This window comes from Phyllobates terribilis, unplaced genomic scaffold (genome assembly GCF_046119375.1).
Source record: "Phyllobates terribilis strain yellow unplaced genomic scaffold, ASM4611937v1 Scaffold_4__5_contigs__length_816908805, whole genome shotgun sequence".
NCBI classification, from domain to species: domain Eukaryota; kingdom Metazoa; phylum Chordata; class Amphibia; order Anura; family Dendrobatidae; genus Phyllobates; species Phyllobates terribilis.
The window spans coordinates 68,465,754-68,487,238 of NW_027362764.1; the positions used below are offsets into that span (position 1 = coordinate 68,465,754).

The window sequence follows — 21,485 nt, forward strand, 5'->3', positions numbered from 1 at the left end:
ATTGTTTTTTTTTTACTTCAAAATAAGATATGTGCAGTGTGCATAGGAATTTGTTCACAGTTTTTTTAAAAAACTATAATCCGGCCCTCCAATGGTCTGAGGGACAGTGAACTGGCCCCCTGTTTAAAAAGTTTGAGGACCCCTGTCATAGGCAATATATGTGGGGAGGGGGTGCTAATGATAGTCACTACTGAATAACTACACAAAGAAATCAATAAATGCTGGGAAACACATAAGGTGATAGTATATACCAAAGATTGCAAAGTTAATAATAGTATGCACTGAGAATTGAGTGTGTCTACATATCACACTAGATAAGAGGCTTGATGCATGTACATATAAAATGAGATCATCCAGTATAAAAGAGGGAAAAAGTGTCGTCTAGAAATAAATAGTGGACTAAGTCCTACTGTTGGAAAAGATGAACTGCAGTTTTCATCTATTGCACATTCCTGTTCCTATACAGCCCACAAGTGGCAAGGAATATATAGTATAAATAGTAGACAGAGTCCTACCATTAGTATATATACAGTACAGACCAAAAGTTTGGACACACCTCATTTAACGATTTTTCTGTATTTTCATAACTATGAAAATTGTACATTCACACTGAAGGCATCAAAACTATGAATTAACACATGTGGAATTATATACTTAACAAAAAAGTGTGAAACAACTGAAAATATGTCTTATATTCTAGGTTCTTCAAAGTAGCCACCTTTTGCTTTGATGACTGCTTTGCACACTCTTGGCATTCTCTTGATGAGCTTCAAGAGGTAGTCACCGGAAATGGTTTTCACTTCACAGGTGTGCCCTGTCAGGTTTAATAAGTGGGATTTCTTGCCTTATAAATGGGGTTGGGACCATCAGTTGTGTTGTGCAGAAGTCTGGTGGATACACAGCTGATAGTCCTACTGAATAGACTGTTACAATTTGTATTATGGCAAGAAAAAAGCAGCTAAATAAAGAAAAACAAGTGGCCATCATTACTTTAAGAAATGAAGGTCAGTCAGTCTGAAAAATTGGGAAAACTTTGAAAGTGTCCCTAAGTGCAGTTGCAAAAACCATCAAGCGCTACAAAGAAACTGTCTCACATGAGGACCGCCCCAGGAAAGGAGGACCAAGAGTCACCTCTGCTTCTGAGGATAAGTTTATCCGAGTCACCAGCCTCAGAAATCACAGGTTAACAGCAGCTCAGATTAGAGACCAGGTCAATGCCACACAGAGTTCTAGCAGCAGACACATCTCTTCAACAACTGTTAAGAGGAGACTTTGTGCAGCAGGCCTTCATGGTAAAATAGCTGTTAGGAAACCACTGCTAAGGACAGGCAACAAGCAGAAGAGACTTGTTTGGGCAAAAGAACACAAAGAATGGACATTAGACCAGTTGAAATGTGTGCTTTGGTCTGATGAGTCCAAATTTGAGATCTTTGGTTCCAACCACCGTGTCTTTGTGCGACGCAGAAAAGGTGAACGGATGGACTCTATATGCCTGGTTCCCACCGTGAAGCATGGAGGAGGAGGTGTGATGGTGTGGGGGTGCTTTGCTGGTGACACTGTTGGGGATTTATTCAAAATTGAAGGTATACTGAACCAGCATGGCTACCACAGCATCTTGCAGTGGCATGCTATTTCATCCAGTTTGCATTTAGTTGGACCATCATTTATTTTTCAACAGGTCAATGACCTCAAACCCACCTCCAGGCTGTGTAAGGGCTATTTGACCAAGAAGGAGAGTGATGGAGTGCTACGCCAGATGACCTGGCCTCCACAGTCACCAGACCTGAACCCAATCGAGATGGTTTGGGGTGAGCTGGACTGCAGAGTGAAGGCAAAAGGGCCAACAAGTGATAAGCATCTCTGGGAACTGCTTCAAGATTGTTGGAAGACTATTTCCGGTGACTACCTCTTGCTCATCAAGAGAATGCCAAGAGTGTGCAAAGCAGTCATCAAAGCAAAAGGTGGCTACTTTGAAGAACCTAGAATATAAGACATATTTTCAGTTGTTTCACACTTTTTTGTTTTTTTATGGTCATGAAAATACAGAAAAATCTTTAAATGAGAAGGTGTGTCCAAACTTTTGGTCTGTACTGTACGTTGCAATAGTCATCCACTCCACACACAGATTCCTATACAGCCCAAAAGTGACTACGCAAGTCCAAGGTGAAAGTCATACCAGAGAAGAACACCCCTGACGTGCATTTCGCTTATGGCTTCTTCTGAGTGGTCAACTTAGAGAGTGATCTTGGTTGGAGGGATTCCCCTCTTTGGGTGGTCTTTGAGATGGTCTTTGAACAGTAACTTTACTTGTCACAGCTGACTTTTACTCTCAGCAGATTTCTCACTTGTATACTTGGCCTACACATTTTGACTCTGATTGCCTGGTCTTTTAGCAGGACTTCAGGAGGTGACCTCATTCCACATCTCCCTGTCTCTTTGGGGATCAATTTTTTTTCCACCTCAACTGCGGCTTCATGATAGCAGGGCTCTACACTTTCCCCAACTCTTGTATTTGCTGCAGGGGCATCTTTCTACAAGGGCGATAATTTTTCTCTCTTTATGAGCATGTTTAATAATAAGGCTTACTCTGCCCGATATGGCCAAAGAGACAAACTCTCCTGTGTAATTTGGGGCAACACACAATATAAGTAATTTCATGAGTCTTAGTCTGGGAAGTATTAAGTTGTTTTTTTTTAGTTTGTATTGTGCTGGACCCTTCCTTTAATTCTGATCCAAAACTTAGCAATGTCACCAGCAACTTAGTCCATTAACACTTAAACGACATAGCACAACCCTCTTCAAAATTCTTCACCGCTCCTCAGTGGTGTTGCAGATTTCAGCTTTCAGCAGAATCATCCTCAATCAGATATTGTGAGAGAATGAGCTGGTTTACTTGGGATATCACCATCAAGAAGGAGGATATAGGGAACAACTGACAGGAACATAGAATACAGTCTAGAGAGGAACTACACACATACATGAACAAACTGTGATAATTAACACAGCACCATCTGCTGTCTGTTCAACATAGTCCCTCCAGCATAAGCTGTTGCTGTTGTACACACTAAGTGACACCATGCCAAGTCATATTAGGCCCGTAGCATTTCTCCCACATAATGTATTGGCTCAGAAAAAAACACTTGCATGATCATTCTTGCAACATTTCTCAAGTTATTTCATAGCAATATAACAAAAGGTATGAAGACATAGTGGGAGGTTCTTACTGGAGTAAATATAATACTGCCAGATTGCTGACGATACACAGCAGGAATAACATCTCATTGCTGAAATTTAGCAGAGAAAATATGACATTTCCGTGGCTTGAAGCCAACTAAGATCGCCAGGAGCTATCACCACTGCAATACGGTCAATGGTAAGTCAATTAATCAGTAAAAGATATATCATGTCCTGGAGAGTCCACGACATGATAGTGGAGTTTTGGAGACTTAAGTCCCTAATTGTTGTAAGAAGCAGACTTATTTTCATCCCTACTATAGGCCACTGTATCCGACATTACTTAGGGGCTCGGAAACTTACAAATTCCCCTTACTTGCACAAGTAATATCTTTCTAATGTGGCTGCCAAGTAAACATTTCTAAACCCACGAGGCATTTTCATTAGGCAGAACTGATATGTACTGATATGCATCTCCCAAATTACAGCAGTTGTCACAAAAGTTGAAAAGGGCATAAAGCTAATAACGACATGAATGAAAGATGAATTACAATTGTACGATAATATAGCCTTTAGTACAATAATAAAACCTTTATGCAGGAATGAAATCCCTCTCTTAAATCTTCATCACTGCGATAAAATAACATGGTTAAAGGGGTTGTCCAGGACTTTTCCCTTGCTTCGATTAGTTGGCCGATATGCAGTACCCAGGTGCGGCCACTATACTGTTGACAGAGCTATTCTATGCAGCTCCGTATCTGAGCACCTCTGGCGGCTACTGCCACCTGGAACAGCTGATCAGTGGGGGTACCATGTGTCACACCCCTACTTATCAGATATTGATAACCTATCCTAAGAATAGGTGTGGCACCCTGCTACCCACAGGTACCACAGGACCCAAAAGGGTGCATGGACGGACTTCTCCACAAGAGGCCCTCAGTACACACAGACACCTCCACCCTTCCACCTCATACCACCAGAGGGAGCCCTGTTAGGGATATATATACTGGAGGGTGGAGTTAGGTAGGCAGAGTGTGCTGACACTTTAGAGAAGCGAAGAAGCAGCACATGTTAACTGCTATGCTGAGGGCAAGTTAAGGCCTAAAGCACATGCTGAAGCCTGAGGGCCTAGAGCATGGCCGGAGGCAAGGAGAGAGGAGAGAAGTGTTGGGGGGCAGAGGAGCATCTTAGGCTCACCCCAGAACACAAGCTGGACACCGGGTCCGCGTCTACAAGGTCCTCTACGCCCAGTAGGAATAACCGGTATACCAAGGGGATTCTAGACCCCTAGTCAACCTGAAGCTGCAACCATCCAAAGAACTAGGAACCACGAAGGCCCCAGCGTCCAGGGTTAGTGATAGCCAGAGGAAAGTTCTTACCACCAAGCAGACAGGTGAGAGAGTGAGAAAGAGTACAGAAGCTAGGCCTAGTTCCAAGCAGGTCAGGAGCTTCAGAGAGAGAGAGAGGAAGAAACAGACAAGGAGGCCTTATACCCGCTCACAGGGGAGAGTGCAGAAGTGCACCCTTCCTACCAGGTACCCTGGACCGTACCTGCCGTCTACACCAGTAAAGGTACTGAAGCGAATCCCCTGTGTGCGTGTCTGTTATTCTCCCCTGACCAGGCTGGGCCACCTCTCACCTGCATCCCTTCCATCAACCCTGCCACGGGGGCCTGCTCCGCCTGTGGGGAGCAGAAACATCTCAGCTGCCATCCCATCACCCCCTGAAGGTTTGCAGCAGCACTGGTACCCATTACCAGGAACCTCAGGTGGCATCACGGGACAAAACCATTTATTATCCCTTCAAGGAACAACCCCTTTTAAGAGTGACTCCAGGGTACGGGCCCGGGAGCCGACCGCCGTAACATCCCAAGAAGGTAAGGGCCCGGGTACCGAGTCCCCCATATCCCCCTGGGCGAGTCATAGGCCATCAATGTAAAAGTCCCAGACAAACCCTTCAATTGCAAAGATTCACAATTTTTTCATGATTACCCTGATACCCTGATCATTGGGACAAAGTCTACTGTCTGTTCTTCTCGGTACCGTGTCATCAATATAAAACGTATAAAATTGAATTTATCAGTGGAACATTCATGAGACACCCACAGTGTTTGGTTATCATTTAATATAGCAGGGGCGGAAATCACAGGTTCTAGTGCAATTACAATGACACCATCATTTTATTTCTAGGTGCAACCTTAAAGCCAGAACCCACAAAACCACCAGTTCCCGGTAAGTAGTTTTTAGATAAAAATGCATTAAATCTAATTCAGCATTTGAAAATTTGTCAGTGATAGATACTAGAGATGAGCAAATCTGCCAAAATGCAAATCTGGAAGATTTTTTTTTTCGAATTTGACCAGGAAATTCAATTTGTGTTGAATAAATTTGGAGCAAATGGAATAAATTCAGAGGAGATCAAATATCAAGAAGTGATTAAAGGGAACCTGTCACCTCCAAAAACCCTATTTGCATACCTGTTGCAGATATATTGGTAATTTGCTGGTAAATAGCATTTAAATCATGATTTACAGGCTTCCTGAAAGGGAGAATATTAACTTATATCCTCCCTGTAACCTCTCTCTGACATCAGGGTTGTGCAGGGACTTTTAAGGCTCGTAAACACGACCATATTTTCAGCCCGAGTGCTGTCCGTTAAAAAAAAACAATCACCCACAGACCAATGTTATTCAATGGGGCAGAGCAGATGGATGTTTTTTTTACTTTTTGAATCTGCATGTGAAAAAAGTCAAAGTATGCACAATTCTTGTCTGAAAATGAGATGAGATTCACCCATTAAAGTCTATGGGTGTGAGAAAAAAATATACAGAGCCACAGAGCCACAGAAAGAAATCAGAGGCTGTACAGAGCCACATAAAGAAATCAGAGGCTGTACGGAGCCACAGAACGAAATCTGAGGCCATATGGAGCCACAGAAAGAAATCGGAGGGCATACAGAGTCACAGAAAAATATCGGAGGCTATACGGAGCCACAGAAAAAAATTGGAGGCTGTACGGAGTCACAGTACAGCATCAAATATTTACAGATACTTTGCAACTCTGTAATATAGGAAACTATAAATGGTCTTGTAAATGATTAATAGCTGCTTAGTAAAAAAAAACAGATTGCACACGGATGACAAGTGAGAAAAAAATCATCCCACTTTTCTGAATGCAAATCTGAACAATTTTTTATACTGTCACACGACCCTATCCTCACAGTCAACATTTACTACGTAGTGAGTCCAGCTGTAATCACTCCTCAACACATTGATTGACAACCCACTCTGCAGTATGTGTGCAGATCAGACTGTCAATCAATGTGATGGGGAGAGATTCCAGTGTGCACACTGTGTAGTAAGTGATGACCGTAACCCCCCATGCACCGTCATTTCACCGATCAGCTCCTCTGTATTCTCTTTTCTGTTTTCTCTCTTCTCTTTCCAGGCCTCTGTTACTGCCATTCTTCACGAGCCCTTACACAATCACATAAGAGGCGCTGCATGTCAAGGATGTCAATGACGTGTGTCAACATCCATTTGACAATGTGGGGCCTAGTGAACACTGACAGAGCCAGATGCCCAGAAACTGCAACAGAGAAAATACAGAGGAGCCGAACAGATCACGGGAGAGGGTGGGAGAGCTACGGGTGGGACTGAGGAGAGGTGAGTATAACATTTTTTTTTTAAACCTCTTCCCGGCCCTCAAAATCTAGCAAATTGGATGCAAGCTTGCCACAGGTTTGTTGAAATGTTCGCAAATCCTATTGTGAAAAATTGGGATTTTGTCGAATTAAACTTTTTGGTGAAATTTAGTTTGTAATGAATTTTTTTATTATCGACAATACATAATATCATTATTATATTATTTTAAAAAAATGCAGAACTCATTTAGATATTTTAAAAATTAAAATTTAATCATAATATTTATAAAAAAATTAATACTTAAAAATGCAAGTATGTGTGTATATTTACAAAAAGGATTGCAGATGTATAATCTCAAAAAAATAGTGACCGGGCTCTAGGGTCTCTGGCATGGCAGTATAAAGCACGGCTACAAAAAGAAGTGGAGATAACAGCAGAGGTATAGATATACAGTTCTGATCGAAATAAAGGGCTGCAGCCAGATGATTCAGACATATTTATATAAATAGATTTTTTTTTCTGCTGTTATAAACTACTTCTTATTTCCATATTAGATTTTGAGTATACAAGTGATGGCTGGCTAATTCGAGAGGACAAACAATACTATATTAGCAAGGAAGAAGTGTCTATGGACAAAGCACGTGAATTTTGTAAACGTAATTTCGGAGATCTCGTCACCATTAACAGTGAATCTGAGAGAAAATTCCTCTGGAGATATGTAAGTTATTTAATTTCTAACTACGTGGAATGGTTATTATTATTATTATTTCAAAAACGAAAAACAGAAAACTATAGATTCATTGGGGGAAAATAGTGAATATTAACTGAATAATAACATTCACTTCTCCATTATGAGTTGATCATCTTTTTAAAGGGATTTTCTCAAAAACACAAGTTGATTTTAATCAATAGATCTTGGAATAACAATAACTTCCACAATTGGATGTGTTTAAATAAAATGTTCCTGTGCTGAGATAATCTTATAAATGTGCCCCTGCTGTGTACTGTGTAATGGCTGTGTCTGACCGTGCAGGAACATGGTCTGATCATACCACATCTCCTGGGCAGAGGATAATTATTATTATTATTCCAAGATCTATTGATTAAAATTAACTTTTATTCATGAGAAAAACCCCTTTAAGGTGAAAAATCTACTACTTACAAACAATTTTATAAAATTCTATGAAAATATAAAATGACAATGCATCACAATAAAAGAAGGTCATATAAATATATGTCATATGTTAAGAGAAGGTCATATAAATATTACTGATGTCTGTAAAGCGTGTGGAATTAATGGCGCTATATAAGTGAGTAAAATAATTTCATATTACTTGTAAAACCGCATGGCACTGTACATATAGCGCGATTGTTGTCTTCAGGGGCCGGAACGCAGCAGAACAATCAATCACTCGTACACCATCTTCTATTATACACAAACATTATTTTATTTCCAGCTGTGGATGCGATCTCATCTTTGGCACTGAAGTGTGATGTCTTCTCTGTATTCAAAGTTTCCTGCGCATGGATATTATTGTTAATATTTATTATTATAGCGCCATTTAGTCCATGTGTAATTCACCCTCATGTTCCTTTTCTTCCCCATTTTAGGTTTTAAAGAATGGAAGGAGCGATACTTATTTTATTGGCTTGCGTCTAGCAGTGGATAAAGAGTTTATGTAGGTGCTTACTACATTTTGACAATTTTACCAAATAGTTGACGTTTTAGGCTACGATCGCATTGTGTTTGCAATATCCATAAGACCCATATATGCCAAGGGCATCGATAAGCCCCCATTTATCCAATAGAGGACCAAAGTGTATAGCAGTCTGTTGCACTATTCTATATAGAGGCATAGCACAAAAAAAGTGTGATTTTTTTTGCTATAAAATGTCATACTTCAGAAGTATACGTCTGTAAATCCTTCCGCCATATACTTCACACTTAGCGTGAATTGACCATTATACAGACAGCACAGAATGCAGTTGCAAGACCCAGTAATGTATGCAAAATATCAATGCATTCACAACCTTTAATTTGAATAAGTATCAGTATGAAGTATTGAAAACATACAGAAGATCAACTTGTTTCCTCCTAAAAGCACTGTATAATTGGAGTACATATCTCATGGATGGTATGTGACCCCGTTGGAGAAAATTGGGCCTAGTTTTGAAAATTCCTAATTTTAAAAGTTGGGGAGATCCTGACCTTAAGATTTCAACTCCGTATCCCTAAGTTCTACAGTATTAGCAAACTAGGATGTAAGGACTTAAAGGAAAGCTATGAACAGGAATTGACCTATTGTTTAAACCAGGTGTTAGTTTTACATTTTTATTAATTAATTCATTTATTTTTAATTGAGACATTTTTTCAATATCTTTTTTTCATATATTTATTAAAAAAATAGAAACAAACTGGCCACTGGGTTTTTTTTAGACTTTAACTTCCAGTTTCAGGAAACAACACATGTACAGTAACCACAATGAATAGATTTTGACTCCATCTTTTGTATGGAAGCATCTAATGAGCTTGTGCAATGTTCATTAAGAAGGGAGGGGGAGCAGAGTCAACTGAAACATCGCCTTTTGTGATTGGTAAATCTTGTGTTATTATCTTTGTATAGAGGTATTCATTCTTGTTATAAGCCTGAAAGGACAGGAAGTATTAGTCTAGAAAAGCCCTGGTGGCCAATGTGAAAATTGCAAAATAACTCATTTTGTTTTTTAATAAAAAAAACATTGCCAAAAATGTGCATGATTTGCGACGGTTTGACAGCTTTAATACATGTGAGGAATGTGTAAGAAGCAGACATTCCTCACATGTAATAAAGCTGTCAAACAGTCTCAAATCATGCACACGGGAGCGATTCAAACATATCACCGAGCACGCTGTAACTACTCGGTGCTCACCCGATCATACTCGGCGAAAGGGTTAACAAAACATACTCGCTCATCACTATTAGGGCATAGGAGGACACATATAAGCAACAGATATGACTGATATGTTAACCATAACATTTCTATTTCTTTAGGTGGATGGATGGCTCTGTCATTGACTTTGTTGCCTGGGCAAGTTATGAACCCAACTTTGCCAACAATGACGAAAACTGTGTTGTAATGTATAAAAACTTAGGTACGCCTCGAGTCTGTGTGTTACAGTGGTATTCAAGTGGTGAAATCATGCTGGAGCATCAGTCCCGGTGCCTGTCCAACTCCCCTTGCTGCTACTCAAACGCTGGGTGCCGATGAGCTGCCCTTTTCCACCATATTTGTGCTCATGTGAAAGAGCTTAAAGGGATATTCCCATCTCCAAGATCCTATCTCAATATGTGGCAGGTGTAAAAATAATAATATTATCAGCAAATATCTCCAATTAGAAATGTAGTATAGTTCTTCTGTTTTGCTATGTCTCTTTCCTCATATGCAGGCATTGCAGGACCTTAGGTATGCATGGTTACGACCACTGATATAGTGACAGTCAGTTAGCTAGTTGCTAGTGGTCATTACCATAGATATCTAAGGTCCTGCAATGCCTGCACATGAAGAAAGAGCAATACAATTAGAAAAAGTACCATGGGCATAATTAATTAATCAAAATAGGATCATTATAGATCATTAGTGCATATAGTATATAGCTAGATACTCCTACAAGGAATTATATGTCAAACAGAAGAAACAAAGGAGTAGCTTTAAAACACACATACATTTTATTGAAAAAAATTATTTAAAAGCCACACAGAAGTAAATATGATGGACAGAATAGCAATACAAAATGGTCCGGGTACAGGCCCAAATGACCAAAAGTTTGGTCAACAGATGATCGGCAAGTCTGAAATAGGGAGCAATATAAGACAAGTGGGAATTTGTATAATAAATATTAATCATTTGTCTTTTATCCAAATATGAAAGTTGCGCCCTAAATACTGCTGAGATGCTCAAAAATAATTGACCTTACCCATTGTGTCCAGGGAAGTCTGGCCTGGCCCGGAGTATAAAGGCTGGAAGTATTGCGCCCCAAACATGAAGAAAGAGGCATAGCGAATCAGAAAAAACTATACTACATTTCTAATTGGTGGTATTTGCTAACATTATTATTACTACACCTACTACATATTAGGATAGGATCTTGGAGACGGGAATACCCCTTTAATAGGAGATTGCTATTAGAATACTGAAAAATTGCACAAGCAATTAAACAATCACAGCTTTATATTCCCTTGTGGGACAAAAAAAAAATGGAAAGTAATAAAAATAAAGCTCTTAAAAGTTTTTTAGTTGCTCCCAAGAGCCACTGGCTTTCAGTTATACAGGCGTGCTGGTCTAGCTACAGTCACCACTGTGAATATAGCACTGTGAGCGTTGGATATATTCACGACCCAGTACTTTAACTTCACTCTGCACTGATGCATTGCAGAGCCAGATGTCAGTCAGTTCAGGGGCATACTTACAGCCGCCTCTCACAGTGATGTGGGTGATGACTGTAGCCATGCCAGCACTCCTGTATGACTGAAAGCCGGCAGCTTCCGGCTTCACAGGTGGGATCTACAGTTCGCCTATTTATACTCCCTCTGCCCTTATACCTCACATTGATATAGGTGGCACATCACTCTGCACACCTTCACAAGGAACTCCTATGGCTGCAAGATCCTGATACATAGAAGCTCCACCCTCCCTCTTTACAAATACACTTCCCCTGATGAATCCTCATCAATGAGGATGAAATGTGCTAGGACGGATATAGGGGTAATTCTTCTACAAGGCCACAGCCTCACTATCAGTATTTGGTCAGTATTCTGTCAGTAATTTTTCTCAGGAGTCGGAGCCCAAACCAGGTGAGGAACAATCAAAGAAAAGGTAGAATAGAAACAAGTCACCAATTCTGCATTTATCACCCACTCCTGGTTTTGGCTCCCACTCCTGACAAAAAATACTGACCAAATACTGATACTGCCATAATGTATAGGTTCATACTTCAATACTGCCATATTCAGGGCAGGAGCTATTGGACAAAGCACGACAGGGGATACTAGAAAGAATATTCCTCTCCCCTGGCCCTTGCTCCTGCTTAATCTAGATGACACATCTTCATAGCAGCGATTGGATGAGATTGGACCCTTCTTATCCTGCAATGGTAATATTGAGCACTTATATATTAATGATTAAAGTCCCATTTTTCCATCTTGCTGTTTGTGATATTTATGTATTAATTTGTCTGTCAGTATGAGCTTAGCTCCTTTTATCATCTACACTTATAAAACTTAGGTTTTAATTGCCTATTATTATTCTCTATTTGCTTTTAGAACAATTTGTTCCACTGCAATAAAAAATCAATTAATTATCCTATAAATAGAGTTTATATATATATAAATCAAAGTGTAACTTATGGTTTATTAAGATTAAAAAAAAGAAAAGAAGAAGATGTCACAACCCAAAAACTAGTGCGCGATAAACTCGTACATGTAAACATATTGCTACAGCTCACATTGCCTTTAATTATAATTAATTGAAGCCTTAAGGTGCACGAAATAATGCCTCAGCAAAAAGACAATGGTGAGACCATAGTCCCCATGAGGCCCCTAACCTTCAGCCTAGATAGTCTTATGAATCTTAACAGTCCTGTCCCCCAGACACCATGGCTTGAGTCTGACTGCTACTTGTTCACCCTCTAAAGTAGCTACAGTACAGAGATTTAGTCTGCAGCCAGTTAATTTATTTGGTGCAAGCAGGAAAGAGTTAATCAGAAATCAGACTACCCCTTTAAGGACTGATTCTGATGTGTAATTTCAGTGTTTTTTCATTGTAATAACAGGATATTGGAATGACATAAATTGTGGTTATCCCAATCCTTATATCTGTGAAAGGAAGAACAGTTCTGTCAATGCAACGTCTGCCCCAACTGCTCCGGAGCCGCAAGGCGGCTGTCCAGAAGAATGGCTGGCATTTGGACGACAGGTAATTTTATAGCCTGGCTACATTTACTGCTACTAATATATATATACTGTATACTAGTATAATACATTGTGAGGCAGTGAGGAGGATCACATACGAGGGACAGTATGTATCCCCCAGGATGCACATAGAAGCATATTGAACCTACTGGAGTGTATTGCAGTCATAGGCACAGCTGTAGTTGCAGTGCAAAATAAAAGTAAAGTTTGGACTTGGTCAAACTATTTGGCTAAGTTGTATTTAAGAAAACCATGGGCTTTTATTTTGGGAGTGATCTACAGGATGGCAGTGGGGCAGTCCACTCCCTCCAGCCGGGTCTTACAAGTGGCTCATGGCCACAGATTCCATTTAAAAACCTGTAGCAAAGGTTGGGTGTGTGAGTGTTGGGATTGCTAGCAGCGCACTGCCAGCCTGTATAAAGCTGGACACAGGCCTGTGAAGGCAATGTATCTGATGCACCCTAAGTGACACGTCTCAGCCATCTCCCATGGTAACAGGTTTACACGGACTGTGTGGATATCTCGGCTGTGATCCGGAGGACAGAATTTGCATTTGATTTGTGAGTTTTGGCAAATAATGACATTTAAGTTGAACTTTCCTTGGGTCACTGCCTCATTACCGCACTAGTCCAACCAGTATCAGTGTGCATGCGTAGCCAGTCCAGCCAGTATCAGTGTGCATGCTCAGCCGGTCCAGCCAGTGTCAGTGTGCATGCTCAACCGGTCCAGCCATTATCAGTGTGCATGCGCAGCCGGTCCAGCCAATATCAGTGTGAATGAACAGCCAGTCCAGCCAGTATCAGTGTGCATGCACAGCCAGTCCAGCCAGTATCAGTGTGCATGCACATCCAGTCCAGCGAGTAAGTGTGCATGTGCAACCAGTCCAGCCAGCATCAGTGTGTATGAACAGCCAGCCCAACCAGTATCAGTGTGACCGCGCATCTGGTCGAGCCAGAATCAGTGTGCATGCACAGCCGGTCCAGCCAGTATCAGTATGCATGCGCATCTGGTCGAGCCAGAATCAGTGTGCATGAACAGCTGGTCCAGCCAGTATCAGTATGCATGCGCAGCCAGTCCAGCCAGTATCAGTGTGCATGCACTGCCAGTCCAGCCAGTATCAGTGTGCATGCACAGCCAGTCCAACCAGTATCAGTGTGCATGCGCTGCCAATCCAGCCAGTATTAGTGTGCATGAAGAGCCAGTCTAGCCAGTATCAGTGTGTATGAACAGCTAGTCCAACCAGTATCAGTGTGCATGCTCAGTCGGTCCTGCCAGTATCAGTGTGCATGCTCAACCGGTCCAGCCAGTATCAGTGTGCATGCGCAGCTGGTCCAGCCAATATCAGTGAGCATGCGCAACCAGTCCAGCCAGTATCAGTGTGCATGAACAGCCAGTCCAGCCATTATCAGTGTGCATGCACAGCCAGTCCAGCCAGTATCAGTGTTTATGAACAGCCAGTACAGCCAATATCAGTGTACATATACACATGGTCCAGCCAGTATCAGTGTGCATGCACAGCTGGTCCAGCCAGTATCAGTGTGCATGTGCAGCCGGTCCAGGTAGTAACAGTGTGCATGTGCAACTAGTCCAGCCAGTATTAGTGTGAATGCGCAGCCAGTCCAGCCAGTATCAGTGTGCATGCGCAGCCAGTGCAGCCAGTATCCGTCTGCATGCACAGTCGGTCCAGCCATTATCAGTGTGCATGAAGAGCCAGTCTAGCCAGTATCAGTGTGTATGAACAGCCAGTCCAGCCGGTATCAGTGTGCATGCTCAGCCGGTCCAGCCAGTATCAGTGTGCATGCTCAACCGGTCCATCCAGTATTAATGTGCATGCGCAGCCGGTCCAGAAAATATCAGTGTGCATGTTCAGCCAGTCCAGCCAATATCTGTGCCTTAACAGCCAGTCCAGCCAGTACCAGTGTGAATGAACAGCCTGCCCAACCAGTATCAGTGTACACGTGCATCTGATTCAGCCAGTATCAGTGTGCATGCAAAGCTGGTCCAGTCAGTATCAGTGTGCATGCACAGCCTGTCCAGCCAGTATCAGTGTGCATGCACAGCCAGTCCAGCCAGTATCAGTGTGCAAGCACAGCCAATCCAGCCAGTATCGGTGTGCATGCGCTGCTGGTACAGCGAGTATCAGTGTGCATGAAGAGCCAGTCCAGCCAGTATCAGTGTGTATAAACAGCTAGTCCAGCCAGTATCAGTGTGCATGCTCAGCCGGTCCAGCCAGTATAAGTGTGCATGCTCAACCGGTCCAGCCAGTATCAGGGTGCATGCGCAGCCGGTCCAGCCAGTATCATTGAGCATGCGCAACCATTCCAGCCAGTATCAGTGTGCATGAACAGACAGTCCAGCCAGTATCAGTGTGCATGCACAGCCAGTCCAGCCAGTATCAGTGTGCATGCGCAGCCGGTCCAGGCAGTAACAGTGTGCCTGTGCAACCAGTCCATCCAGTATCAGTGTTTATGAACAGCCAGTGCAGCCAGTATCAGTGTACATGCACAGCCGGTCCAGCCAGTATCAGTGTGCATGAACAGCTGGTCCAGCCAGTATCAGTCTGCATCCACAGCCAGTCCAGCCAGTATCAGGGTGCATGCGCAAGCAGTCCAGCCAGTATCAGTGTGCATGCGTAGCCAGTTCAGCCAGTATCAGTCTGCATGCACAGTCAGACCAGCCAGTATCAGTGTGCATGCGCAGCCGGTCCAGCCAGTATCAGTGTGCATGTGCAACCAGTCCAGCGAGTATCAGTGTGTATGAACAGCCAGTCCAGCCAGTATCAGTGTGTATGAAGAGCCAGCCCAACCAGTATCAGTGTGCACGCGCAACTAGTCCAGCCAGTATCAGTGTGCATGCACAGCTGTTCCAGCCAGTATCAGTGTGCATGTTCAACCGGTCCAGCCATTATCAGTGTGCATACGCAGCCGGTCCAGCCAATATCAGTGTGAATGAACAGCCAGTCCAGCCAGTATCAGCCAGTCCAGCCAGTATCAGTGTGCATGCACAGCCAGTCCAGCGAGTAACAGTGTGCATGTGCAACCAGTCCAGCCAGCATCAGTGTGTATGAACAGCCAGCCCAACCAGTATCAGTGTGACCGCGCATCTGGTTGAGCCAGAATCAGTGTGCATGCACAGCCGGTCCAGCCAGTATCAGTATGCATGCGCATCTGGTCGAGCCAGAATCAGTGTGCATGAACAGCCGGTCCAGCCAGTATCAGTATGCATGCGCAGCCAGTCCAGCCAGTATCAGTGTGCATGCGCAGCCAGTCCAGCCAGTATCAGTGTGCATGCACAGCCAGTCCAACCAGTATCAGTGTGCATGCGCTGCCAATCCAGCCAGTATCAGTGTGCATGAAGAGCCAGTCTAGCCAGTATCAGTGTGTATGAACAGCTAGTCCAACCAGTATCAGTGTGCATGCTCAGTCGGTCCAGCCAGTATCAGTGTGCATGCTCAACCAGTCCAGCCAGTATCAGTGTGCATGCGCTGCTGGTCCAGCCAATATCAGTGAGCATGCGCAACCAGTCCAGCCAGTATCAGTGTGCATGAGCAGCCAGTCCAGCCATTATCAGTGTGCATGCACAGCCAGTCCAGCCAGTATCAGTGTTTATGAACAGCCAGTACAGCCAATATCAGTGTACATATACACATGGTCCAGCCAGTATCAGTGTGCATGTGCAGCCGGTCCAGGTAGTAATAGTGTGCATGTGCAACCAGTCCAGCCAGTATCAGTGTGAATGCGCAGCCAGTCCAGCCAGTATCAGTGTGCATGCGCAGCCAGTGCAGCCAGTATCCGTCTGCATGCACAGTCGGTCCAGCCATTATCAGTGTGCATGAAGAGCCAGTCTAGCCAGTATCAGTGTGTATGAACAGCCAGTCCAGCCGGTATCAGTGTGCATGCTCAGCCGGTGCAGCCAGTATCAGTGTGCATGCTCAACCGGTCCATCCAGTATTAGTGTGCATGCGCAGCCGGTCCAGCCAATATCAGTGTGAATGAACAGCCAGTCCAGCCACTATCAGTGTGCATGCACAGCCAGTCCAGCCAGTATCAGTGTGCATGTTCAGCCAGTCCAGCCAATATCTGTGTCTGAACAGCCAGTCCAGCCAGTACCAGTGTGAATGAACAGCCAGCCCAACCAGTATCAGTGTACACGCTCATCTGGTTCAGCCAGTATCAGTGTGCATGCAAAGCTGGTCCAGTCAGTATAGTGTGCATGCGCAGCCTGTCCAGCCAGTATCAGTGTGCAAGCACAGCCAGTCCAGCCAGTATCAGTGTGCATGCACAGCCAATCCAGCCAGTATCGGTGTGCATGCGCTGCTGGTACAGCGAGTATCAGTGTGCATGAAGAGCTAGTCCAGCCAGTATCAGTGTGCATGCTCAGCCGGTTCAGCCAGTATAAGTGTGCATGCTCAACCGGTCCAGCCATATCAGTGTGCATGCGCAGCCGGTCCAGCCAATATCATTGAGCATGCGCAACCATTCCAGCCAGTATCAGTGTGCATGAACAGACAGTCCAGCCAGTATCAGTGTGCATGCACAGCCAGTCCAGCCAGTATCAGTGTGCATGCGCAGCCAGTCCAGGCAGTAACAGTGTGCATGTGCAACCAGTCCATCCAGTATCAGTGTTTATGAACAGCCAGTGCAGCCAGTATCAGTGTACATGCACAGCCGGTCCAGCCAGTATCAGTGTGCATGAACAGCTGGTCCAGCCAGTATCAGTCTGCATCCACAGCCAGTCCAGCCAGTATCAGGGTGCATGCGCAAGCGGTCCAGCCAGTATCAGTGTGCATGCGTAGCCAGTCCAGCCAGTATCAGTCTGCATGCACAGCCAGTCCAGCCAGTATCAGTGTGCATGCGCAAGCGGTCCAGCCAGTATCAGTGTGCATGCGTAGCCAGTCCAGCCAGTATCAGTCTGCATGCACAGCCAGACCAGCCAGTATCAGTGTGCATGCGCAGCCGGTCCAGCCAGTATCAGTGTGCATGTGCAACCAGTCCAGCGAGTATCAGTGTGTATGAAAAGCCAGTCCAGCTAGTATCAGTGTGTATGAAGAGCCAGCCCAACCAGTATCAGTGTGCACGCGCAACTAGTCCAGCCAGTATCAGTGTGCATGCACAGCTGGTCCAGCCAGTATCAGTGTGCATGCACAGCCAGTCCAGCCAGTATCAGTGTGCATGCACAGCCAGTCCAGCCAGTATCAGTGTGCATGCACAGCCGGTAAAGCCAGTAACAGTGTGCATGTGCAATTAGTCCAGCCAGTATTAGTGTGTATGAATAGCCAGTCCAGCCAGTATCAGGGTGTATAAACAGTCAGCCCAACCAGTATCAGTGTACACATGCATCTGTTCCAGCCAGTATCAGTGTGCATGCACAGCTGGTCCAGCCAGTATCAGTGTGCATGCACAGCCAGTCCAGCCAGTATCAGTGTGAATGCACAGCCAGTCCAGCCAGTATCAGTGTGCATGCGCAGCCAGTCCAGCCAGTATCCAAGTGCATGCACAGTCGGTCCAGCCAATATCAGTGTGCATGAAGAGCCAGTCCAGCCAGTATCAGTGTGTATGAACAGCCAGTCCAGCCGGTATCAGTGTGCATGCTCAGCCGGTCAAGCCAGTATCAGTGTGCATGCTCAACCGGTCCATCCAGTATTAGTGTGCACGCTCAGCCGGTCCAGCCAATATCAGTGTGGATGAACAGCCAGTCCAGCCACTATCAGTGTGCATGCACAGCCAGTCCAGCCAGTATCAGTGTGCATGCACAGCTGGTCCAGCCAGTAACAGTGTGCATGTGCAACCAGTCCAGCCAGTATCAGACTGTATGAACACCCAGTCCAGCCAGTATCAGTGTGTATGCATAGCTAGCCCAACCATTATCAGTGTGCACGTGCATCTGGTCCAGCCAGTATCAGTGTGCATGCACAGCTGGTCCAGCCAGTATCAGTGTGCATGCACAGCCAGTCCAGCGAGCATCAGAGTGCATGCGCAGCCAGTCCAGCCAGTATCAGTGTGCATGCACAGCCAGTCCAGCAAGTATCGGTGTGCATGCACTGCCGGTCCAGCCAGTATCAATGTGCATGAAGAGCCAGTCTGGCCAGTATCAGTGTGTATGAACAGCTAGTCCAGCCAGTATCAGTGTGCATGCTCAGCCGGGCCAGCCAGTATAAGTGTGCATGCTCAACCGGTCCAGCCTGTATCAGTGTGAATGCACAGCCGGTCCAGCCAATATCATTGAGCATGCGCAAGCATTCCAGCCAGTATCAGTGTGCATGAAGAGCCAGTCTGGCCAGTATCAGTGTGTATGAACAGCTAGTCCAGCCAGTATCAGTGTGCATGAACAGCCAGTCCAGCCAGTATCAGTGTGCATGCACAGCCAGTCCAGCCAGTATCAGTGTGCATGTGCAGTCGGTCCAGGCAGTAACAGTGTGCATGAGCAACCAGTCCATCCAGTATCAGTGTTTATGAACAGCCAGTTCAGCCAGTATCAGTGTACATGCACAGCCAGTCCAGCCAGTATCAGTGTGCATGCGCAGCCGGTCCAGCCAGTATCAGTGTGCATGCGCAGTCAGTCCAGCCAGTATCAGTCTGCATGCACAGCCAGACCAGCCAGTATCAGTGTGCATGCGCAGCCGGTCCAGCCAGTATCAGTGTGCATGTGCAACCAGTCCAGCGAGTATCAGTGGGTATGATCAGCCAGTCCAGCCAGTATCAGTGTGTATGAACGGCAAGCCCCAACCAGTATCAGTGTGCACGCGCATCTGGTCCAGCCAGTATCAGTGTGCATGTACAGCTGGTCCAGCCAGTATCAGTGTGCATGAACAGCCAGTCCAGCCAGTATCAGTGTGCATGCGCAGCCAGTCCAGCCAGTATCAGTGTGCATGCGCAGCCAGTCCAGCCAGTATCAGTGTGCATGCACAGCCGGTCCAGTCAGTATCAGTGTGCATGCGCAGCCAGTCCAGCCAGTTTCAGTGTGCATGTGCAGCTGGTCCAGCCAGTATCAGTGTGCATGTGCAGCTGGTCCAGCCAGTATCAGTGTGCATGAACAGCCAGTGCAGCCAATATCAATGTGTATGAACAGCCTGTCCAGCCAGTATCAGAGTGCATGCACAGCCAGTCCAGCCAGTATCAGTGTGCATGCGTAGCCAGTCCAGCCAGTATCAGTGTGCATGCGCAGCCAGTCCAGCCAGTATCAGTGTGTATAAACAGCCAGCCCAACCATCATCAGTGTGCACGCGCATCTGGTCCAGCCAGTATCACTGTGCATGCACAGCTGGTCCAGCCAGTATCAGTGTGCATGCACAGCCAGTCCAGCCAGTATCAGTGTGCATGCAGAGCCAGTCCAGCCAGTATCAGTGTGAATGCGCAGCCAGTCCAGCCAGTATCAGTGTTCATGCGCAGCCAGTCCAGCCAGTATCAGTGTGCATGCACATCCAGTCCAGCCAGCATCAGTGTGCATGCACAGCCGGTCCAGTCAGTATCAGTTTGCATGCACAGACGTTCCAGCCAGTATCAGTGTGCATACGCAGATGGTCCAGCCAGTATCAGTCTGCATGCACAGCCAGTTCAGCCAGTATCAGTGTGCATTAACAGCCAGTCCAGCCAGTATCAATGTGCATGCACAGCCAGTCCAGCCAGTATCAGTGTGCATGAACAGCCAGTCCAGCCAGTATCAGTGTGCATGCACAGCCGGTCCAGCCAGTATAAGAGTGCATGTGCAGCCGATCCAGGCAGTAACAGTGTGCATGTGCAACCAGTCCAGCCAGTATCAGTGTTTATGAACATCCAGTCCAGCCAGTATCAGTGTACATGTACACCTGGTCCAGCTAGTATCAGTGTGCATGCACAGCCAGTCCAGCCAGTATCAGTGTGCATGCGCAGCCAGTTCAGCCTGTATTAGTCTGCATGCACTGCCAGTCCAGGCAGTATCAGTGTGTATGCGCAGCCAGTCCAGCCAGTATCAGTGTGCATACGCATCCAGTCCAGCAAGCATCAGTGTGCATGCGCAGATGGTCCAGCCAGTATCAGTGTGCAAGAACAGCCAGTCCAGCCAGTATCAGTGTGCATGCGCAGCCAGTCCAGCCAGTATCAGTGTGCATGCGCAGCCAGATCAGCCAGTATCAGTGTGCATGCGCAGCCGGTCCAGCCAGTATCAGTGTGCATGCGCATCCAGTCCAGCCAGTATCAGTGTGCATGCGCAGCCAGTCCAGCCAGTATGAGTGTGCATGCACAGCCAGTCCAGCCAGTAACAGTCTGCATGCACTGCCTGTCCAGCCAGTATCAGCGTGCATGCACAGCCAGTCTAGCCAGTATCAGTGTGCATGCCCTGACGGTCCAGCCAGTATCAGTGTGCATGAACAGCCAGTCCAGCCAGTATCAGTGTGCATGCACAGCCGGTCCAGCCAGTATCAGTGTGCATGTGCAGCCGAACCAGGCAGTAACAGTGTGCATGTGCAACCAGTCCAGCCAGTATCAGTGTTTATGAACATCCAGTGCAGCCACTATCCATGTGCATGCACAGCCAGGTCAGCCAGTATCAGTGTGCATGAACAGCCAGTCCAGCCAGTATCAGTGTGCATGCACAGCCGGTCCAGACAGCATCAGTGTGCATGCACAGCCGGTCCAGACAGTATCAGTGTGCATGCGCAGCCGTTCCAGCCAGTATCAGTGTGCATGCGCAGCCAGTTCAGCCAGTATCAGAGTGCATGCACAGCCAGACCAGCCAGTATCAGT

The 21,485-nt window shown here is 45.5% G+C and overlaps 1 protein-coding gene across 1 annotated transcript in view; it reads left to right on the forward strand.

The window, feature by feature from the left end:
• LOC141264991 (macrophage mannose receptor 1-like) overlaps positions 1-21,485 on the forward strand; it is a 154,166-nt gene that overhangs the window by 79,517 nt on the left and 53,164 nt on the right. The window contains exons 16-20 of the mRNA XM_073677467.1: positions 5,364-5,405; positions 7,372-7,535; positions 8,429-8,496; positions 9,850-9,950; positions 12,627-12,769. Coding sequence (XP_073533568.1) covers positions 5,364-5,405; positions 7,372-7,535; positions 8,429-8,496; positions 9,850-9,950; positions 12,627-12,769 — 518 coding nt within the window. The remainder of the gene's footprint in view (positions 1-5,363; positions 5,406-7,371; positions 7,536-8,428; positions 8,497-9,849; positions 9,951-12,626; positions 12,770-21,485) is intronic.